This window comes from Pan paniscus, chromosome 2 (genome assembly GCF_029289425.2).
Source record: "Pan paniscus chromosome 2, NHGRI_mPanPan1-v2.0_pri, whole genome shotgun sequence".
NCBI classification, from domain to species: Eukaryota; Metazoa; Chordata; class Mammalia; order Primates; family Hominidae; genus Pan; species Pan paniscus.
The window spans coordinates 29119290-29137460 of NC_085926.1; the positions used below are offsets into that span (position 1 = coordinate 29119290).

General features: G+C 37.9%; 1 protein-coding gene across 5 annotated transcripts in view; it reads left to right on the forward strand.

The window, feature by feature from the left end:
• RBMS3 (RNA binding motif single stranded interacting protein 3) overlaps positions 1-18171 on the forward strand; it is a 1476433-nt gene that overhangs the window by 604470 nt on the left and 853792 nt on the right. For all 5 annotated transcript variants that reach the window (XM_034956011.3, XM_055109591.3, XM_055109592.3 and 2 more), the window contains exon 4: positions 9085-9258. In XM_034956011.3, coding sequence (XP_034811902.1) covers positions 9085-9258 — 174 coding nt within the window. The remainder of the gene's footprint in view (positions 1-9084; positions 9259-18171) is intronic.

The window sequence follows — 18171 nt, forward strand, 5'->3', positions numbered from 1 at the left end:
GTGCAGTGGCCCGATCTCAGCTCACTGCAACCTCTAACTCCCAGGTTCAAGTGGTTCTCATGCCTCAGCCTCCCGAATACCTGGGATTACAGGCATGTGTCCCCAAGCCTGGCTAATTTTTTGTATTTTTACTAGAGACAGGGTTTCACCATGTTGGCCAGGCTGGTCTCAAACTCCTGACCTCAGGTGATCTGCCCTCCTCGGCCTCCCAAAGTATTGGAATTACAGGTGTGAGCCACCATACCCGGCCCTGAGTAACTTTTAAAGGAGACAAATATGGCATCATCACTGATAGCTGAACCTGAGGTAACTTTAGTACATTATCACATGATATTCATATTAGCAACAGGAAAAGATGGTATTATTCTATAACAGCAAGCAGTTCCCATTCCTGCATCTTATAACAATCTTCTGCTCTTTTGGATCGTTGACTTTCTCTACATATTTATATTACCATATACGTATAATGCTTTCTCTTTTAATCTCCCTTTCACAGTGGGATATGTGGTGCATTTCTGAGCTTTATTCTTTGGACACAACAGATTGTTAATAAGATAATTAACCATAATTCTGTTTCCTTTGAACCTTTAATCCTTAGCTCTGTATCCTTACTAGTTGGTGTGTCCTTAAGCAAGTTGCCTGAACTCTGTACATTCCAATTTCTTCATCAGTAAAATGTGAATAATAACACCTGCAACATTAGATTGTTCTGATGATTCAGAGAGACAATGCATGAAAGATGTGTAGAAGCAGGTGTTCAATTAATATTGATATTATGATTATAACCATTGCACTTATTATTCTTAGAGTAAGTATTCTTAATATACTTATTCTAAGTAAGTATTATTCTTACTTAGTTGATAGTAGTAACTGATTCACATTGCCCCATCCTCATCCCTGGCTCATCTCTGGTTTCAACTGCAACTATGATGGACAGTTCTAACTCACCTAGCACTTGACAGCATCCTGCCCGATTTTACTTGTGTACCTTTCCACTTTCTGCCCATGGGCTTTCTCTGATGCCAAGGGAGCTTGTTTTCTCATGCCCAGACACAGCTTGGAAGTACTGGTAGGATGATTCCCTTGAGGGCAACCCTTACCCAGTGGCAAAATCTCTAGCTCTCATCTTTCAGTAGACAATTCTAGGTGACATTTTGAACACTTCTCAGAGGCCTCAGCAGGATCCAGGGCCTTTACCTTTGTAAACCGAAAAGTATCTGAGACAGGCTTCAATTCAGAAGTGTATTTTTCCAAGGTTAAGGACATGCTCATGACACAGCCTCAGAAAGTCCTAATATGTACCCAAGATGGTCACACTACTGCTTGGTTTTATACATTTTAGGGACATATAAGACATCAATCAATACACATAAGATGTACATTGCTTCAGTCGGGAAAGGTGGAACAACTCGAATTGGGTGGGTGGGGCTTCCAGGCCATAGGTGGATTCAAAGATTTTCTGGTTGCCTATTGGTTGAGTTTACCTAAAAGCATAGAATCAATAGAAGGGAGTGTCTGGGTTTAAGATTAAACGTTATGGAGACCAAGGTTCTTATTATTCAGATGAAGCCCCAGGTAGCAAGCTTCTGAGAGAATAGATTGTAAATGATTTTATCAAACTTAAAAAGTTGCTACACTCTTAGTTAACTTATCTCCTGGATAAGAAAAGACCTTGAAAGGGAAGGGGATTCTCCACAGAATATAGATTTTTCCCACAAGAAATGGATTTGCAGGCCCATTTCAAAATATATCAAAGAAATATTAGACATAATATGTTGGTGCAAAAGTAATTGGTTACTAATATTTGTTACAACCCAATATTAAATATACTTGGGGGTAAAATACTCAATTCCTTTCAGGGCCTGATATCTGTCATGTTAATATCTTATTGCTACAAAGGGTCTGCTTTGTCAGCCTTAAGGTCTCTGTTTCAATGTTAATGCTGGTCTTGTACCTGAATTCCAAAGGGAGGAGGGTACGATGAGGTATGTCTGACCCCATCTTCCCGTCATGGCCTGAACTAGTGTTTCAGGTTAGTTTTGGAATGCCCTTGGCTGAGAGGAAGGGTCCATTTAGTTGGTTGGAAGGTTTAGAATCATATTTTTGGATTATACCTTATAACATAGATCTCAATAACACACATTTATATTGATTCTTCATTTTCTCTCTGTTTCTTCCTTCCTGTTTGCTTTTTGGGATTACCTCTCCCCACCCCCAAAACAAACAAACAAACAAACCCAACCCAGTCTTTGTCTTAAAATCTGCTTTGGAAGAACCCAAGCTAAGCAGCATTATAGCAGAATATTTGAGAGCATGAATTCCAATCCAAGAAAGAAGTCTCTGCCTGGATTTGAATCCCAGTTCAACAGTTTAGTAGTCATATGACCTTAAATTTTAAAGTTATTTTATTTCTTTCTTCCTCAGTTTCCTCACCTACAAAATGCAGATTATAATAATAACTACTTCTTAACATTGTTATGAGGACTAATTGAGTCACCACAGTATAAATATACTGAAATAGTATTTGATAGATAGTAGGTTGCATGTAAGTGTTAGCTGTTATTATTTCCCCCTAGCACTTATTAAATTGTGCCTATGAATCTTATAGTATTGGTTATTTTCTGCTTCCTCATTGCATTTTTTTTCCTTAGTGCACCTTCCTTCTGCCCCTCCCTTTCTTTCTTTTGTTTGCTAGTGCTGACTGAGTAGATAGAACAGCAAGTGTTCCCTGGAGCTCTGTAATTTCTGGAAGCATGTAACAGGCCTCTTCTTTTGTGCTGTGCTCCATTTTTTCTTGCTCCAGCAGCCCTGACCCCTGATCTGTTGGCAGACACCGGATAATGCTGCCAGCTCTTGGTTATTCAGAGGCTCTTTATCCAGACTCTTTGCTCTTCTTTCTGGCTGCCTGCCTTTTGGCTGTTAGATGCTCCCTGGCATTGCTCTCAGAGGTCGTGCCAAGGAGGGGAAAGATAGTGGAACTCAGATTAACTGATTATGGAGTCTAGACAATTAGAATTTGGGGATCACTGGGCTTCAGTTTCAGAGCCATCTCTAACCTTTCTTATCATGGAAAATTCAGTGTCTTTTGCAATAGCAGTATATACTTTTTAATTGAAATATAAATAAGACATAATAAAATGCAAAGATCTCAAGTGTTCAATTTGATAAGGTCTGGTAAGTATATGCATTCCTAATGTGAGTACATAAAAAATAAGATAGCAAACATTTCTATCACTCTAGAATATCATCTTGTTCTCCTTGCTTGACTCCTCAACTGCCCAGCAACCACTTTCTGATTTCTATGACTGTGTATTTTCTCCTCATCTTGGACTTCATATAAATAAATAACACACATCTATTCTTCTGTTCCTGTCTTCTTTTATTTGGCATGATTTTAAGATTTATCCATGTCTCTGTATGTATCAAAAGTTTATTTTTGATATCTGAAGAGTATTTCATTTTATAAATGTACTCCATTTTTAAAAACCCATTCTCTTGTTGATAGACATGGGCCATTTCCAGTTTGGGGCTGCTGTGAATAAAGCTGCTATTCATATTCTTATAAAATATTTTTGTGTATATATTTTTTCTTTTGGGTAAATAACTAGGGGTATAATTGTTGGGTCATAGGTAGAAGCATGTTTAATTTTATTTTTATCTTTTTCTTTTTAAAATATTTTATTTTATTTTATTTTATTTTATTTGAGACCAAGTCTCACTCTGTTGTCTAGGCTGGAGTGCAGTGGCATGATCTCGGCTCACTGCAACCTCCGCCTCCCAGGTTCAAGTGATTCTCCTACCTCAGCCTCCTGAGTAGCTGGGATTACAGGCGTGTGCCACCACACCCGGCTAATTTTTTATTTTTAGTAGAGGTAGGGTTTCACCATGTTGGTGAGGCTGGTTTCGAACTCCTGACCTCGTGATTCACCTGCCTTGGCCTCCCAAAGTTCTGGGATTACAGGCATGAGCCACCACACCCGGCCTATTTATTTGTTTTAAGACGGAGTCTCGCTCTGTTGCCCAGGGTGGAGTGCAGTGGCACGATCTCGGCTACTGCAACCTCTGCCTCCCAGGTTCAAGCGATTCTCCTGCCTCAGCCTCCTGAATAGCTGGTATTATAGGTACCTACCACTATGCCTGGCTAATTTTTTTGCATTTTTAGTAGAGACGGGGTTTCACCATGTTGGCTAGGCTGGTTTCAAACTCCTGACTTCAAGTGATCCACCCACCTTGGCCTCCTAATATGCTAGTATTACAGGTGTGAGCCACCATGCTCTGCCTGTTTAATTTTATAAAATGCTACCCAGGCCGGGCCCAGTGGCTCACGCCTATAATCCCAGCACTTTGGGCGGCTGAAGTGGGCGGATCACCTGAGGTCAGGAGTTCGAGATCAGCCTGACCAACATGGAGAAACCCTGTCTCTACTAAAAATAAAAATTAGCCAGGTGTGGTGGCACATGCCTGTAATCCCAGCTACTTGGGAGGCTGAGGGGGAGAATAACTTGAACCCAGGAGGTGGAGGTTGTGGTGAGCTGAGATCACGCCATTGCACTCCAGCCTGGGCAACAAGAGCGACACTCCATCTCAAAACAAAACAAAAGAAAATGTAAGCCAACAGTTCTTCAAAGTAGCTGTATCATTTTACCCATCCATGAACAGTATTTGGGAAGTTTAGGTCTATAATAACTAACCAACATTTAGTGTTATCAGGCTTTCTAGTTTCAGCCATCCTTGTGGGTATGAACTGGTATATTATTGTAGCTCTATTTTGCATTTCCTGGATGACTAATGATTTTGAACATTTTTTACTGTATTTACTGGCCAATCCAATATCTTCCTCTGTGTATTGCTTTTGCAAGTCTTTAATGGCTGTGTGTTCAGGCCAGTTTGACCAATGTTTTTGAGCCCTTGCTCTCAGTCACCCAGAATAAAAATGTGAGTGTCTGGAGTTCTATGATAGATGCAAAAAAGTTCATGGAATCATCTATTTAGTAGCAGATACTACCAATACTCTGCTTATACCTTCTTGGCACTTACTTTTCTAGAGCATGTCAACAGTGTCCTGGGACACTCTACTTGAGAACTTTCTTTTGGCCTGTAGTGGAACAGACCAGAAGTGCCAAGAAATCAATGTTTCAAGGAACAGCCCTTAGCCAATACAAATAAGAACTGGAGGTTAGATAGTTTAGTTTCCTCACATGTTGAGTGGAATAAATCCACGGCATGTTCTACACTGTGTCCCAGAGTCCTCAGTGGAACTGAGCCTCAGTTCTCCACAGGAATAACTTACTCAGTGATGCAAACTTACTGGCTCACTCTTTATCCCTACTGATTTATTCTACTGATTTTCTCTGGGATCAATTCCAAAATGAACTACTTGTACACAAGTTCTTGCGTTGTGATATGCTTCTTAAGAAAGACAAATAGGCACCTATTCTAAAAGATGTGTGTTGGGACTTAAGAGTTGTAGTATGGAAGGCTAATTAAGGAATTTGGTGAGTTATGCTATGACATTATGATGTTAATTTCCTGGGTAGCCACAGAGAGGAAAAGATCAGATGAACCTGGCAGAAAATCAGTAACATCAGTGCTTTGTAGAAACAAAATTCCCTGTGGGCTGGTGGCCGAGGCTGTTGGAGTAGGTTTTACAGAAGGTTGAGCCTGGCAGGTTCATTGGAGTGTGAACTGAGAGGAGGTGAAGACATTTTAGAAAGTGATGACTGTGACAGTGGCATGAACATGTAAGTCATGTTTGGAGTAACAAACTATCTGGAGCAACACTCTATCTGGATGTTGAAATTATATGGAAAGGAACAAAAAATAAACCTTGCAATGTCAGTTGGAATGACATTAGACTCTCAAATGAGAGACTAAGAAGTTTTAATTTGTCTAGTAGATGGTAGAGAGGCACTGAATATTTTTCAGCAAGGAGTAGTCATATAGTAAAAGCATGCTTTTAGAAAGGCAAATCTAGTGTCATTGTGGAGAGTCAATCGAGGCTTAAAGTAGAAGCTTCTTGATTTAGTTTTAGTGGCTCTGACATAAATTAACTAAATCCTAAAAAATGGTTCGTGATGATGGGAATGAAAAAGACAACATAAATTCAAGAACTCTTAGATAAATACAATAGAATCTGGTGACACTGATAATGGGAGTTGAAAGAGAGATAAATGGGTCAAAGTTGTTCTGTCTTTGAGGAAACAGATTTTAAAGGCGATCATAACATTAACAAAAGTAAATGAAAATGAACTGTGGGGGAGGTGAAATCTTAGAGTAAAACAATCAATTCATTTAATTTAAAAGAAAAATTTTTTTCTGAGGTAGAGTCTCGCTCTGTTGCCCAGGCTGGAGTACAGTGGCACCGTCCCGGCTCACTGCAACCTCCACCTCCCGGGTTCACACCATTCTCCTGCCTCAGCCTCCCGAATAGCAGGGACTGTAGGCGCCCACCACCACGCCCGGCTAATTTTTTATATTTTTAGTAGAGACAGGGTTTCACTGTGTTAGTCAGGATGGTCTTGATCTCCTGACCTTGTGATCTGCCCGCCTTGGCTTCCCAGAGTGCTGGGATTACAGGTGTGAGCCACCACGCCCAGCCCATTTAATTTTATGCATGGTAATTTAAACTTTGATTCTTCTTGTGATGATTAATAGTTACACATCCATATTCAGCAGCTATTTTAAGATTTGGCACTGGAATTCAGGAGACTGTTTGGACTGTTAATTTATACCTGGGAGTCATCTTCTTAGAAGTAATACGTAAAGCTTTGACCGTGAATAAGTTCACAAAGGAGAAAAGTTAGAAGAGTTAAGAACACAGAACCAAGAAGTAAGGCCTGAAAAATAACCTAATTTAGGGAGAATACAGAAAAAATGGATGCAGGTAGTGAGACAAGAGACAAGGTACAATCAGAAGGGACAAGGAATCTAAGGGAAAGATGATTGTAATGAGGAGGGGGTAAACACCATTAGAGGCTTCAAAAGCCAAGGAGGAAGAAATTCCTTAGAGCCATAGAAGAGACAATATATTGTCTAGAATTAAGTGGGCTCTCTGAAGCCTGGTTGGGAAGCTGAGTTTTATACACATAGGGAATAATCTACAACAACATAATCATATGCTGAAGTATTTGAGCAACACTATATAGGCTCTGTGAGAGCAGGAAGGTGAAGGACATAATCTGGAGGTCGTAGAAGTAGGGACAAGTACAAGGTATAACTTGAGTATGACCTTTACAAAAGAGGGGAAGGAAAGTTTGCAAGGGACCACCATGATTAAAATCATTGAGGAAAGACTAATGCCCCTTGGGAACGTAAGTAAACTAAGAGGTGAGGGTATTTACAAACTTGTTTATGCATAAATTTAAATCCTCTCTCCTAATCTAACTGTGAAAACAGATAAGAGACAACCATGTAACTACAAGGGCTAGTCCTGAAATAACTACTTACAGAAACAACCAAAGTGAAAGTGTTTGATTTTAGTGACGGTAGTTGCAGAGCAGAAACCAAGACACTTTCAAGGCCAAAGGTAAGTTTTGTGGTGGGCTCATTTATTCTTTGAAGTGACTGTGTATGGCATACAAATAACAGGATTTTTTACATAAATACAGGGCTTACGTACTTCGAACCAAGCACAAATGTCTATTTTTACAAAAGTCCACTGTTACTTCTCCAACACAGGTTTGTCCTGGGGAGGTATGCAGTATGCATACCTTTGTAATGCTGTATCTGCAGATCTCATTGAACTATTGAACTATTGAATCATGTGGACAGCGTACATGGTAGGGTGGTGATGGAGAATGTTAATGGGGAAAGATAGACCACCAAATAAGTTTGGCTACCTTAAGAAGGCTGTATTCTCCAGTTTTTGGTTTACATATTTTAAATTGTTAACTACCATTAAATCACAGATTTAAATTTTCTTTTCACTTTCCTAATATTTTTAAGGTCATTGTGAGAGAAATGGCCCACTTAGAGTGTTTAAATCACTGAGGTTTTTGCTTTCTTTTGGTTATCCCAAGATGCTCAAACCTGGGATATTTTCTTCAGAAAATTCTTCTTCTAAGTATTTAATGGTATCAGAATCTACCCCAATGGGAAACACAATCATAGATAAAAGTTTCTTCCCCACTGGGTTTCCTGAATATAATGGCAATGCGATTAGCACATTTTCCCAGTGATTGAGTTGGCATGTGCCCATAGATTTATAAATAGAATTTATTGTGAAAGTCACTGTGCTACTGGAGTAAGTGGCTATTGCAATTTGAGGATAGAAAGTGTTCTCTGAAAAGAAACTATTATATGCCTTATATGCCATGGCCATCTGAGGACAAAGAAGGACAGAAGATACAAGTGAGTTTTGTTTTCAGTGAATTCTACCCTATGCACAGTTATGAACAACCACATATATTTAACATTTAAAAAATGCATATTTTCCTACCCCTCTATTTTCAGTTATGTAGGTAGAGCAGGTTGGGGGTGAATGATGATTTCAAATCCTTCACCATTTTGCTCTTTAGAAAGTAGAATGGTGACATGTATAAATGTATCCAGATTCCTGCTGATGTCTCCCAGGACAGCAACAGACTTACGGAGTTTAAAGACTAGTTAGAGTTGAGAAGCAGCCTGTGCCTTAATCCAATCCTTGTAAACTAAGATTTTTGTTTACTGCCTTCAGATGAGACTAATGGTAAATTTCTAAGGTGAACACTATGATAAAAGGACATTTATATAATTGAAAATATCACTGTTGCTGTCACCACTAAAACATATCTTATTTCTAAAGGCTGGAGTTGCATCTTGCAACTAGAAAAAAAACTGTTTTCAATAAGATCAATTTCAAAGAGCCTTTGTGCTTTGTGATCCAGTCAAAATTCGAATAGTGAGAAAATACTTTTATCCTATTCAGAACGGTATTTGATGCAGTATTTGAACAGTATTTGATGCATCCTCTTAAGCCATCAGCCATTTCTCTTAATCAGCTGAGTCCTGTGCCTTGGTCATATGTGAGAATACATGCTGCGATATATTGCTGGCTCAGGTTTAATAAAGAGCTGTCTTCACATTGCATTTCTTTCTTTTTGATAGTCTAGCTCCACAGTGAGAGCCTATCAAACTAGTAAGTCACGAGTGACCATGAGCCCTGGCTTCAGCTCCCAGTGGAACAGCAGCCAACCAGCCTGGAATACATACTCCTTTCCAAGAGCCAGCCTGCACTACCAGTCCCATGCCAGCTATACCTACTGTACTGGACACCCTGCTGTAAGTACCTCATTTTTCTGTATTTTGAAAATTGGATGATTTATGCAGTTACATTTTCAATCTAGAGTGGGTATCTATTAATTGGGCTTTTTTTCTAATGATATAATGCTTCTAAGGTAAGAATTTGCTGCTCTTGAGTAAAAGAGATAAGAATTTAAAAAGTCTTTTAAGTGTTTAAGTAACATGTTTGGATGATTTTTGCTGAAAACTGATATTGCACTAAAAGTTATTTCTAAGTGATGTAGTGTTGGTGTGGAGACTGGATGCACATGTATCTCTAGTTTTATTCTTCTGGTTTCCTTTTGACTGTTGCTTATGAATTTAGTTGGTTGCTTTTGTGCTGAGACAGGATGCCTTTCAAAATGACATAAGAAGCCAGTGGCGGGGGGGGATCCTGGATGCCCCCACTTTCATCAGTGGCATCGTTGACATATTTATACAGACATAAATATGTAGAAATCGATTCATCAGTAGGGTGTTTTCCAGTTACTATTACACAGACATCTGAGGTTGTTGGCATAGACGACTCAAAGGGCAAGGGAAATAAACCTCTAATAAGGGAAAAATGAACTCATGGAATTTGAAGACCTTTTAGAATAGGGTACGTATTTCACCAATATGTGTTTCTGTGTTTTGATTCAATTCTTATGGAGTAAAATTTTTCTTTGATTGCAAATTACCTTTTGTATACTTGAAAAACGTCATGATTAATGTTGATTAGTAAGATCTCTCTTTACTGCTAAGAACCCATGCACAGGATTCCTAGAAAATGAAAGACCTTTGAAAGTGAATCACATATGCCTCTCGTAGCAAATCGTCTAATTGGTGAGTCACAGTAGGCATGGATTCTGCAGCCATTTCATTCAGAAGACCTATTGTAGACTTCTGTACTTCAGCTATCCTGCTGGCATTTTAAGGTTATGGAACTATAAAGTACACAGTGCTTCTAAGTTGAGAGAATGTGCCTCAGATATCATGTCATAATTTCACTTAAAAGAAGACTCGAGGAATTCACTTAAAATGTAAATTAGTATGACTTTTTTCATAGGCAATTTGGAAATAACTATCAAAATTGCACATACTTTTGACTCAGTAATTAAACTTTTGGCATTTAATCGGACATGTACAGGATATATGCACAAGGATAGTGTTGACAACAGTTTTGAAATTACTTGGACCTCAATAACCATATTTTCTTTTCATTTATCTTTTAACAAATACTTATTAAGCATTATTAACCATTTAATATGTTTGGTATTTTTCTAGGTGAAAGAAATCCAAGAGTGAACAAGACCAAGTCTTGCTCTTATGGAACTTCTATTCTAGGGAATGGGGAAGTTGGTTATTATATAAAAAAAAATATAAATACAAAGAAGCAAACAAGAAAGAAAATTATACCACAGTGTTATATGCTAAGCAAAATAAATTCTACACAGAGACTTAAAATAAATAGAAGTAACAGAGAATAACTGGGTGGCTACTTGTGATTGTGTGGTCCACCAAGTCCTCATTCAGGAGGCCGGGTTTTATCTGAGATCTGAATGAAAAAGAGATGTAACTAGTCAGAGTTTGGGAGGATGAGCATTATAAGCAGAGGAAACAGCTAGTGTGAAGGATCTGAGGCAGCAGTGAGCCTGGTTCCCTACACAGGGAGAAAGTCATTGGAACTTAGGAGAGAATAGAGAGATAAAGTCAGAGAGAGAGAGACAGGGACCACTTTATTCAGATTGAAAAGTAGCACTTTGTCATACCAAGTAAGGAGTTTGTATTTTATTTAACTGCGATGGAAAACTATCAGAGTGTTTTAAGCAAGGAAATAACATGACATAATTTTTTTAGGACTCAGTCTGACTGCTAAGTGGAAAATTTCTGGTGGAGTAATAGGAAGTAAAGCACAGAGTCAAATTAGGAGAGTATTACACACACATATGTGTGACTGCAAAAAAATACATTTTCTTGTAATATCCTTTGACCTATTTGGTGTTCAAAATATATGGAACCTGTTTTTATAATGAAAAACCAAGTTGCATTTATTTTGCATAAATTTTTCTTTAGTAACCAGTTTCATATCTAGTATGTCTCATTAGTTTCTTCTTGAGTAGTTATTTGTCAAGCCAGAAGTTGACAAATTGTAATTTAATAAAGTATTTCAATTCATATTCTTATTGGCTTCAAGGTCATCTAAAAGTAGCTGACATTAATTGAGCACTTAATGTTTTCCAAGCTCTGTACTAAGTACTTTTACATGCATTTCACACACACACACACACACACACACACACACACACACACTTTTTTCAAAACAGCCCTCGGAGGTAGGTACTATTATTATCATTTTAAGGGTTAGTGAAATGAAGTTCAGAAAAATTAAGTATCTTTTCTTAAGTTACACGACCAGAAGTGGGGCCTGAGATTCAAACATTGGCTGTCTAGCCTCCCACTAGTATTCTTATCCATTGTATTATATTGCCCCTTGACATTGAATCACTGTGTCTTTATTTACATGCCAAGGACAATTACATGATTATATCTCAGAAAGAACCCTTGCTAATAATTTAGTTTAGATGTTCATGTTACTCTTTAGAGAAATATTTGCATTTATAGGATACTTGATTTTAGGTCTGGGGGTAGGAGGAAACAATAGGTGCTATCATGTCTTAGAAACCACCAGGAAAATTACAGGTTATCTAGGTACTTTTTGTGCTTTAAGGCCCAGCAGCTGATACTTTCTTTTGTGTTGCTGCTGTGAGTCAAGTGAGTCAAGTAAGAAAAGTAGAAGCAAAAGATTAGAAAATCCTTAAAAAATAGTCATGGGCGTTACACTTCTGATTTCAAGGACACTCTGAGGATCAACTTTAAAGCCTACTTGGAATTCTTTCATTATCCCAACATTATAACTTTCTTTCAAATTTTCTTTCCATGCCTGAACAGATGGCATTAAACTCTTGACTCACAGATCAGTGCTCATTTAACTCTGCTACTGTTTTGTGAAAGGAATTATATAATCTAAAAATACATCAGAGGTTCAATATAGGGAGACTTTGAGGGCTGGGTTTGGAAGACAACATGCAAAAATGTTGACTATTTCATAGTTTTTACTTGAGTCCATTTTTCAAGAGAAATATCTGGGGCTTCAAAATGTGAGAGTGGATTCCATAGTTGCTATGCAGTCTAAGATCCACAGTGGTTTCGTGGTTAAAACCACAGAAATGGAATTCTTGTCTGAATAGATTCCCAGTGATTTTCTTGAGTCATATAATTTAGTAGCCTTTAATGGAGCTATAAATCCTCTGCCTGCCTTGTGAAACTCATGTCCTTTTCTCCAAGTCACTAGTTTGATTGAAGATTTCCAGTTTTTTAACTGGATATCCTGGAGTTACAAGGGTGTCAGCCAATGGGGTATTTGTGTAGTAAGTATATATGACTCAAAGGCTTCCCCTTTGCCTCTATTCCCCTGCTTCTGAGGAATCCTGATATCCCATGAATGTCTGGTTAGTTAACTTGAAATTGGTAACCTTGAGATTTTATTCTAGGATTTAATCTAGATTTTATCTCAGAATGCAGTTAGGCCTCTCCCTGACCAAGTAAGGATTTTCTCAGAGCTCTTTTGTACATCACTGTATTAGTTTCCTATGACTGCTGTAACAAATTACCGCTGACATTGAGCTAAAAACAACATGTCTATCTTTTATAGTTCTGGAGGTTGGAAGGCTGAAATGAGTTTCCCTGAGCTGAAATCAAGGTGTTGGTAAGGCTGTGCTCCCTCACGAGGCTCCAGAGGAGAATCTATTTCTTGGCCTTTTCCAGCTTCCAGAGCTATATTTATTGCATATCTTGGCTCATAGGCCCTTCTTCATCTTCAAGGCCAGCAGCATAGCATCTTCACATCTATCTCTGCTCCATCTTCAGATCACCTTCCCTATCTATAGTCAAATCTCTCTCTGCTTCCCTTTTACAAGCTCACTTGTTATTTCATTTAAGGGCCCACCTGGCTAATCCAGGATAATCTCCCTGTCTAAATATTTTTAAGTTAGTCACATCTGCAAATTTTATTTTGCCATATAAAGTCATACTCACAGGTTCTGGGGATTAGGTCATAGACATCCTGGTGAACCATTATTCACCTTACACTGATCATAATATTCCACGACTCAATGACTAATTTCTGAGTCATTAGGTAAGTATTTGGGGCTTCTTGAAATTAATGAGGCTTATCTTACTGAGGGAGATAATATGAGAGGGATTCTTTGAGTGATGGAGGATGAAATCCCTGTGGCAATTCAAAATTATTGAAACTCACAAATATAAGTTTGATTTTCCAGAAATCCACTGTATTTCCACTTCTAAAATGACGTCAGTGTTAACTATCCCCTTGGTAACTACTCCAATACATATCTTAAAAGAAAATAAAAAGACAGGATTACTAAAGCTCTACTAATGTTTTATTCACTGCACTAGAATTTCCAGGCATCTAGAATGCCCTCACCAGCTTGGATAATATTCAAGAAGTGGCAAAAAGTGATATTCAAAATATTCAAGTAATGAAATATTACAACTTTTTAGCCACATATTAAATACGAAAATACCTTTTATTATCCAAGGAAACTACTAATATATAAGTGAATTTATATAGTGATATTATTTGTAGTACATTTTATTCCAAAAATCATTCCACAAGTTTCCAAATAGTATATGGACTAGTGTGTTGGTGTGATCTTTCATTTGACACTTCTGTTACTAGCTAAATGATAACTCTATCTGCTTCATGACTTAACATCACTTAACATGGAATAACATCGAATTTCCAACAACTTTCTATTAATTGAGAACCATTATATGAGGATAATGTTAATTAAAAGGAAGAGGATTCATTTTCTGCCTTCATACTAGCTCTCTGGTCTCCCCACATCTACTCCTCTCTTGCTCCTTTCTTTTCTCACATTTGAAATTTATAATTTAAATGATCCTAGGGATGTGGAGAAAAAGAAGGGAATTAGAAAGAGATGGAAAGTAGATAGTAACGATCTGATCCTAGGTGCTGAGGCCAGGAGCCTGTGTACCTTCTTTTTTTTTTTTTTTTCCTTTTCCAGTGAGGAAGTACAATATGACTTTTCACCCCACTGAGGCTAATCAGGAGACAGTGCCCAAGTGTAGCCCACTTAATAAGGGAGACAAAGCAGAAAGAGGTAAAGAAAATAGAAAGAGGTAAAGAAAACCTCTGAGCAGGTGCTCAGAGGTTCATGCTGCCTGCAGGTAGTAGAGGCTTCTTCTAAGCCTTTGTCTATCCCTTCAGAAAATAGCAGGCACAAAGGAGAGGAAAAGTGGGAGGGCTGTACTAATTTTCTCTTTCAAAAAAAAAAAAAAGATCTGAAAGGGGAAGGGTGCAGACCTAGTAATGTCTTGCTGAAAGAGTCTCTCTTTTAGTCATTAAATAGGTTTCCAGGAGATTCCCTCCCTAGAAACTTGTTTACAAGCCTCAGAGACAACTGCCTTTCACCAAGAATTAGGTTGTCAGATGAAACAAGGGTTCCCAAACCTACCAGAAGGCACATTAGCCCACAGTAAAGGCATTTTCTGTGCATGTCTATGGCAACTGCCTATATCCATGGCACCTAATAGCCTGAATAGCTGCTTCCTCAGCCCAGACCATCCTTTTCCCCATGGATAGGGACATGTGTTTTTTTTTTTGGTTTTTGTTTTTGATTTTTTGTTTTTGAAGTGTATAGAAAAGATAGGAAGAGGTTGAAGTCTCCTTTCTTCTATATGAGGACCTTTATGCATCAAAGACCCACCAACTTTGCAAATAAATAGCAAATCCTCTGTCACAGGTCCTCTATCTCTGCGCTCCAATGCCTGAGCCAGAAAGATATCTTGGAATCACAGCTTACTTGTTCATAGTTTCTGAAATGATACACAAATGCTGGGATTTAGATTATTAATTTTCATTGGTTATTCCAATTACTTTTATTCTATTTACTAATATGTGGAAGTGTGTCAACACTTTAACAGTTAGTATTGCTCTATACTAGCTTAATAATAGGTCTACCTAGACTCTTGGAGCTATGGAAAACTTTTCAAAAAGTACCGACAATAGACAGTTTTCAAAAGATAATGAACAGATCTCCAGATACTGTGAATTCTCTTTTGTAAACTGATTCGCCTGAAAACTCACCAGTATTACAATAGCTAAGGTCAACATATTCCCCAGTTTTCCTAGTTTATGCTTATTTCCTAGTATAGTTATTAATGATATCCCCTTTAACTCTAAAAAGTGTTTAGGTTTAGAAGTTATATTATATGGTCTCCCTACCACACTCCTTTACAGAAAAAAGGCATATTCCTTGCACATAAATCTTACTGTGCTTCACTGCTTCAGGGTTTAAAATCTCTCCAGGGAGCACCAACAAAGGAGATGCCTCATGTAATGATTAATCAGGTACCATAAACCAATGGGGCTTCTAGTCTTTTCCAGCCATGTATGTATCTCTGTACTAAGGGAGAAGGAAAGTCTTTAATTTATATCTTTTGCAGTTATTTAAACTTTTAATGAGATTTTTAGATAACTGAGAAATGGGATACAGGGCATGTAATTTTTCAAAATTCTTCTAGGCATATGTGAACAGTTTGAAGACCTTGGCTCAATGGTAGTTTTCCTAAGCTTCATTTTTTACATCATGGAGGCCACTTTTAGTGAAAGGAGCTGCTCAGAATTCACAACTCTTGCTGCCCCCAACTCTGCTCAATTTTCCCAAAGGCCAAGAGAATAAATACTCCGCACACCTGTATCTCTTTCATTGTATAGCACATCTAAGCCTATAATTTTTTCCCCTAACATAAATCTCCAAGACTAAATATACAAGGCAGATAATAACATGGTTGACTTCATTTAAGGTGGGTTAACAAACTTTATCAATTAAAATTATTTTGCTACTCATAACAGAACATCCAACTGACAGTGGCTTCTAATGGTAAGGTTTATATTAACTGCCTTAATAAAAAGCCTGGATGTAGGGGTGCACATTTATATTTGTCAAAGATGGCTGCAATAATACCACCCATTCCACATTTCTGTCTGCAATATGATATTGCCATTTCCCAACCAAGAAATGGGGTCTCATAGCCCTGTTCTTGAAACTGGCTGGCCTTTGTATCTCACTTCTAATTGATAGAATGTGGTAGAAGTGATGCAGTGTGACTTTTAGCTTTGAAAAAGCTATGCGGCTTCTATCTGGTTTTCTTGAAAAGCTTAGCTTCTGAATGCATTCTCTCTGGACACTGTCACCACACTCTTCCAATCACCATGCAATGAGGAAGCCCCAAGCCACATGGAGAGACCATATGCAGGTTCTCTGAGCAATAGTTTCTTGGGCCTACTTCTTGAGGTACCAGACATGAGTATGAATGACTCTCCAGATGATTACATTCTCTAACTGTCTGAGCCACTTTCAGGTATCGGTGTCTTCCCATCTAAAGTCCTAGGAATGAGAGAGCAGAGATAAATCCTTCCCATTGTGTCCTACCTAAGTTTCTCTCCCACAGAAACAGTGATCATAACAAAATGGCTGTAGTTTTAAGCTGCTAAACCTGGGATAGTTTATTTTTCAGCAATAGTAACTGGAACAATAACTATGTCTACATTTGGTGCAGCAGTTGATCGACATCATCTAAGAGACAGGCTCGTTCTGCCTTTCCTCTTTGCCATCCTCTGTGTGTTGGTGATGTCACACCTCTTTGAAACGAGATGAAACCTACAACTCTAAACCTTTCATTTATATAGTACAGTGCTCCAAGAAGGTAGGAAGAAAGCAGGGGATTTTACCTTGTGCTACAATTTTTGGAAACATTTTAAATAAGATTTTTAATTTCCAAATAAAAATTATATACATTTATGGTGTATATCGTCATGTTTTAAAATATGTATAAATTGTGAAATGGCTAAATCAACCTAATTAATAAATGTATTACCTCGTATACTTATTTTTTATGGTGAAAACACTTAAAATCTACTCCCTCAGCAATTTTTAAGAGTATAATACACTGTTAATATAGCCCCAATGTTGTACAATAGATCTCTGGAACTTATTCTTACCATATGACTGAAATTTTCTATCCTCTAATCACCATCTCCCCAATTCCTCTAACCCACCCCAGCCTTTGGTAACCACCATTCTATTCTATGTCTATGAGTTCAATGTTTTTAGGTTCCACAAAATAAGTGAGATCATGTATTTGTCTGGTGCCTGGCTAATTACACTTAGCATAATGTATTCCAGGTTCATCCATGTTGTCATAAAGGCTAGAATTTCCTTCTTTTTAAAGGCTGAATAGTATTCCATTTTGTGTATATGTATATGTATGTATACAAATGTGTGTACATACATATGGTTTTTTGTAATGACTGTACACCAACAGTGGACAATGGTTCCCCTTTCTCCACATTCTCTTTAACACTTGTTATCACTGATCTTCTTGATAATAGCCATTCTTGTAGCTATGAGACAATATCTCATTGTGGTTTTAATTTGTATGTCTCTTGTGATTAGTGATTTTGAGCATTTTTCTTTTAGTATGCTGTGAAATTTGGTTTGGTAGTATTTTGTTGAGGATATTTGCATCCATGTTCATCAGGGATATTGGCCTGTAATTCTCTTTTCTTGTAGTGTCCTTGTCTGGTTTGGTATCAGGATAAGCTAGCTGGCCTTGTACAAAGGAGTATGAAAGTATTCCCTTTTCTTCAATTTTTTGAAAGAGTTTGAGAAGGATTGGAAATAGATCTTTTAAAGTTTGATAGAATTTAGCAGTGAAACCATTAGGTCTTGGCTTCTCTTTGATGGAAGACTTTTCATTAGTTCCGTCTCCTTACTCATTATTAGTCTATTCAGATAGTCCATTTCTTTGTGATTCAGTCTTGGT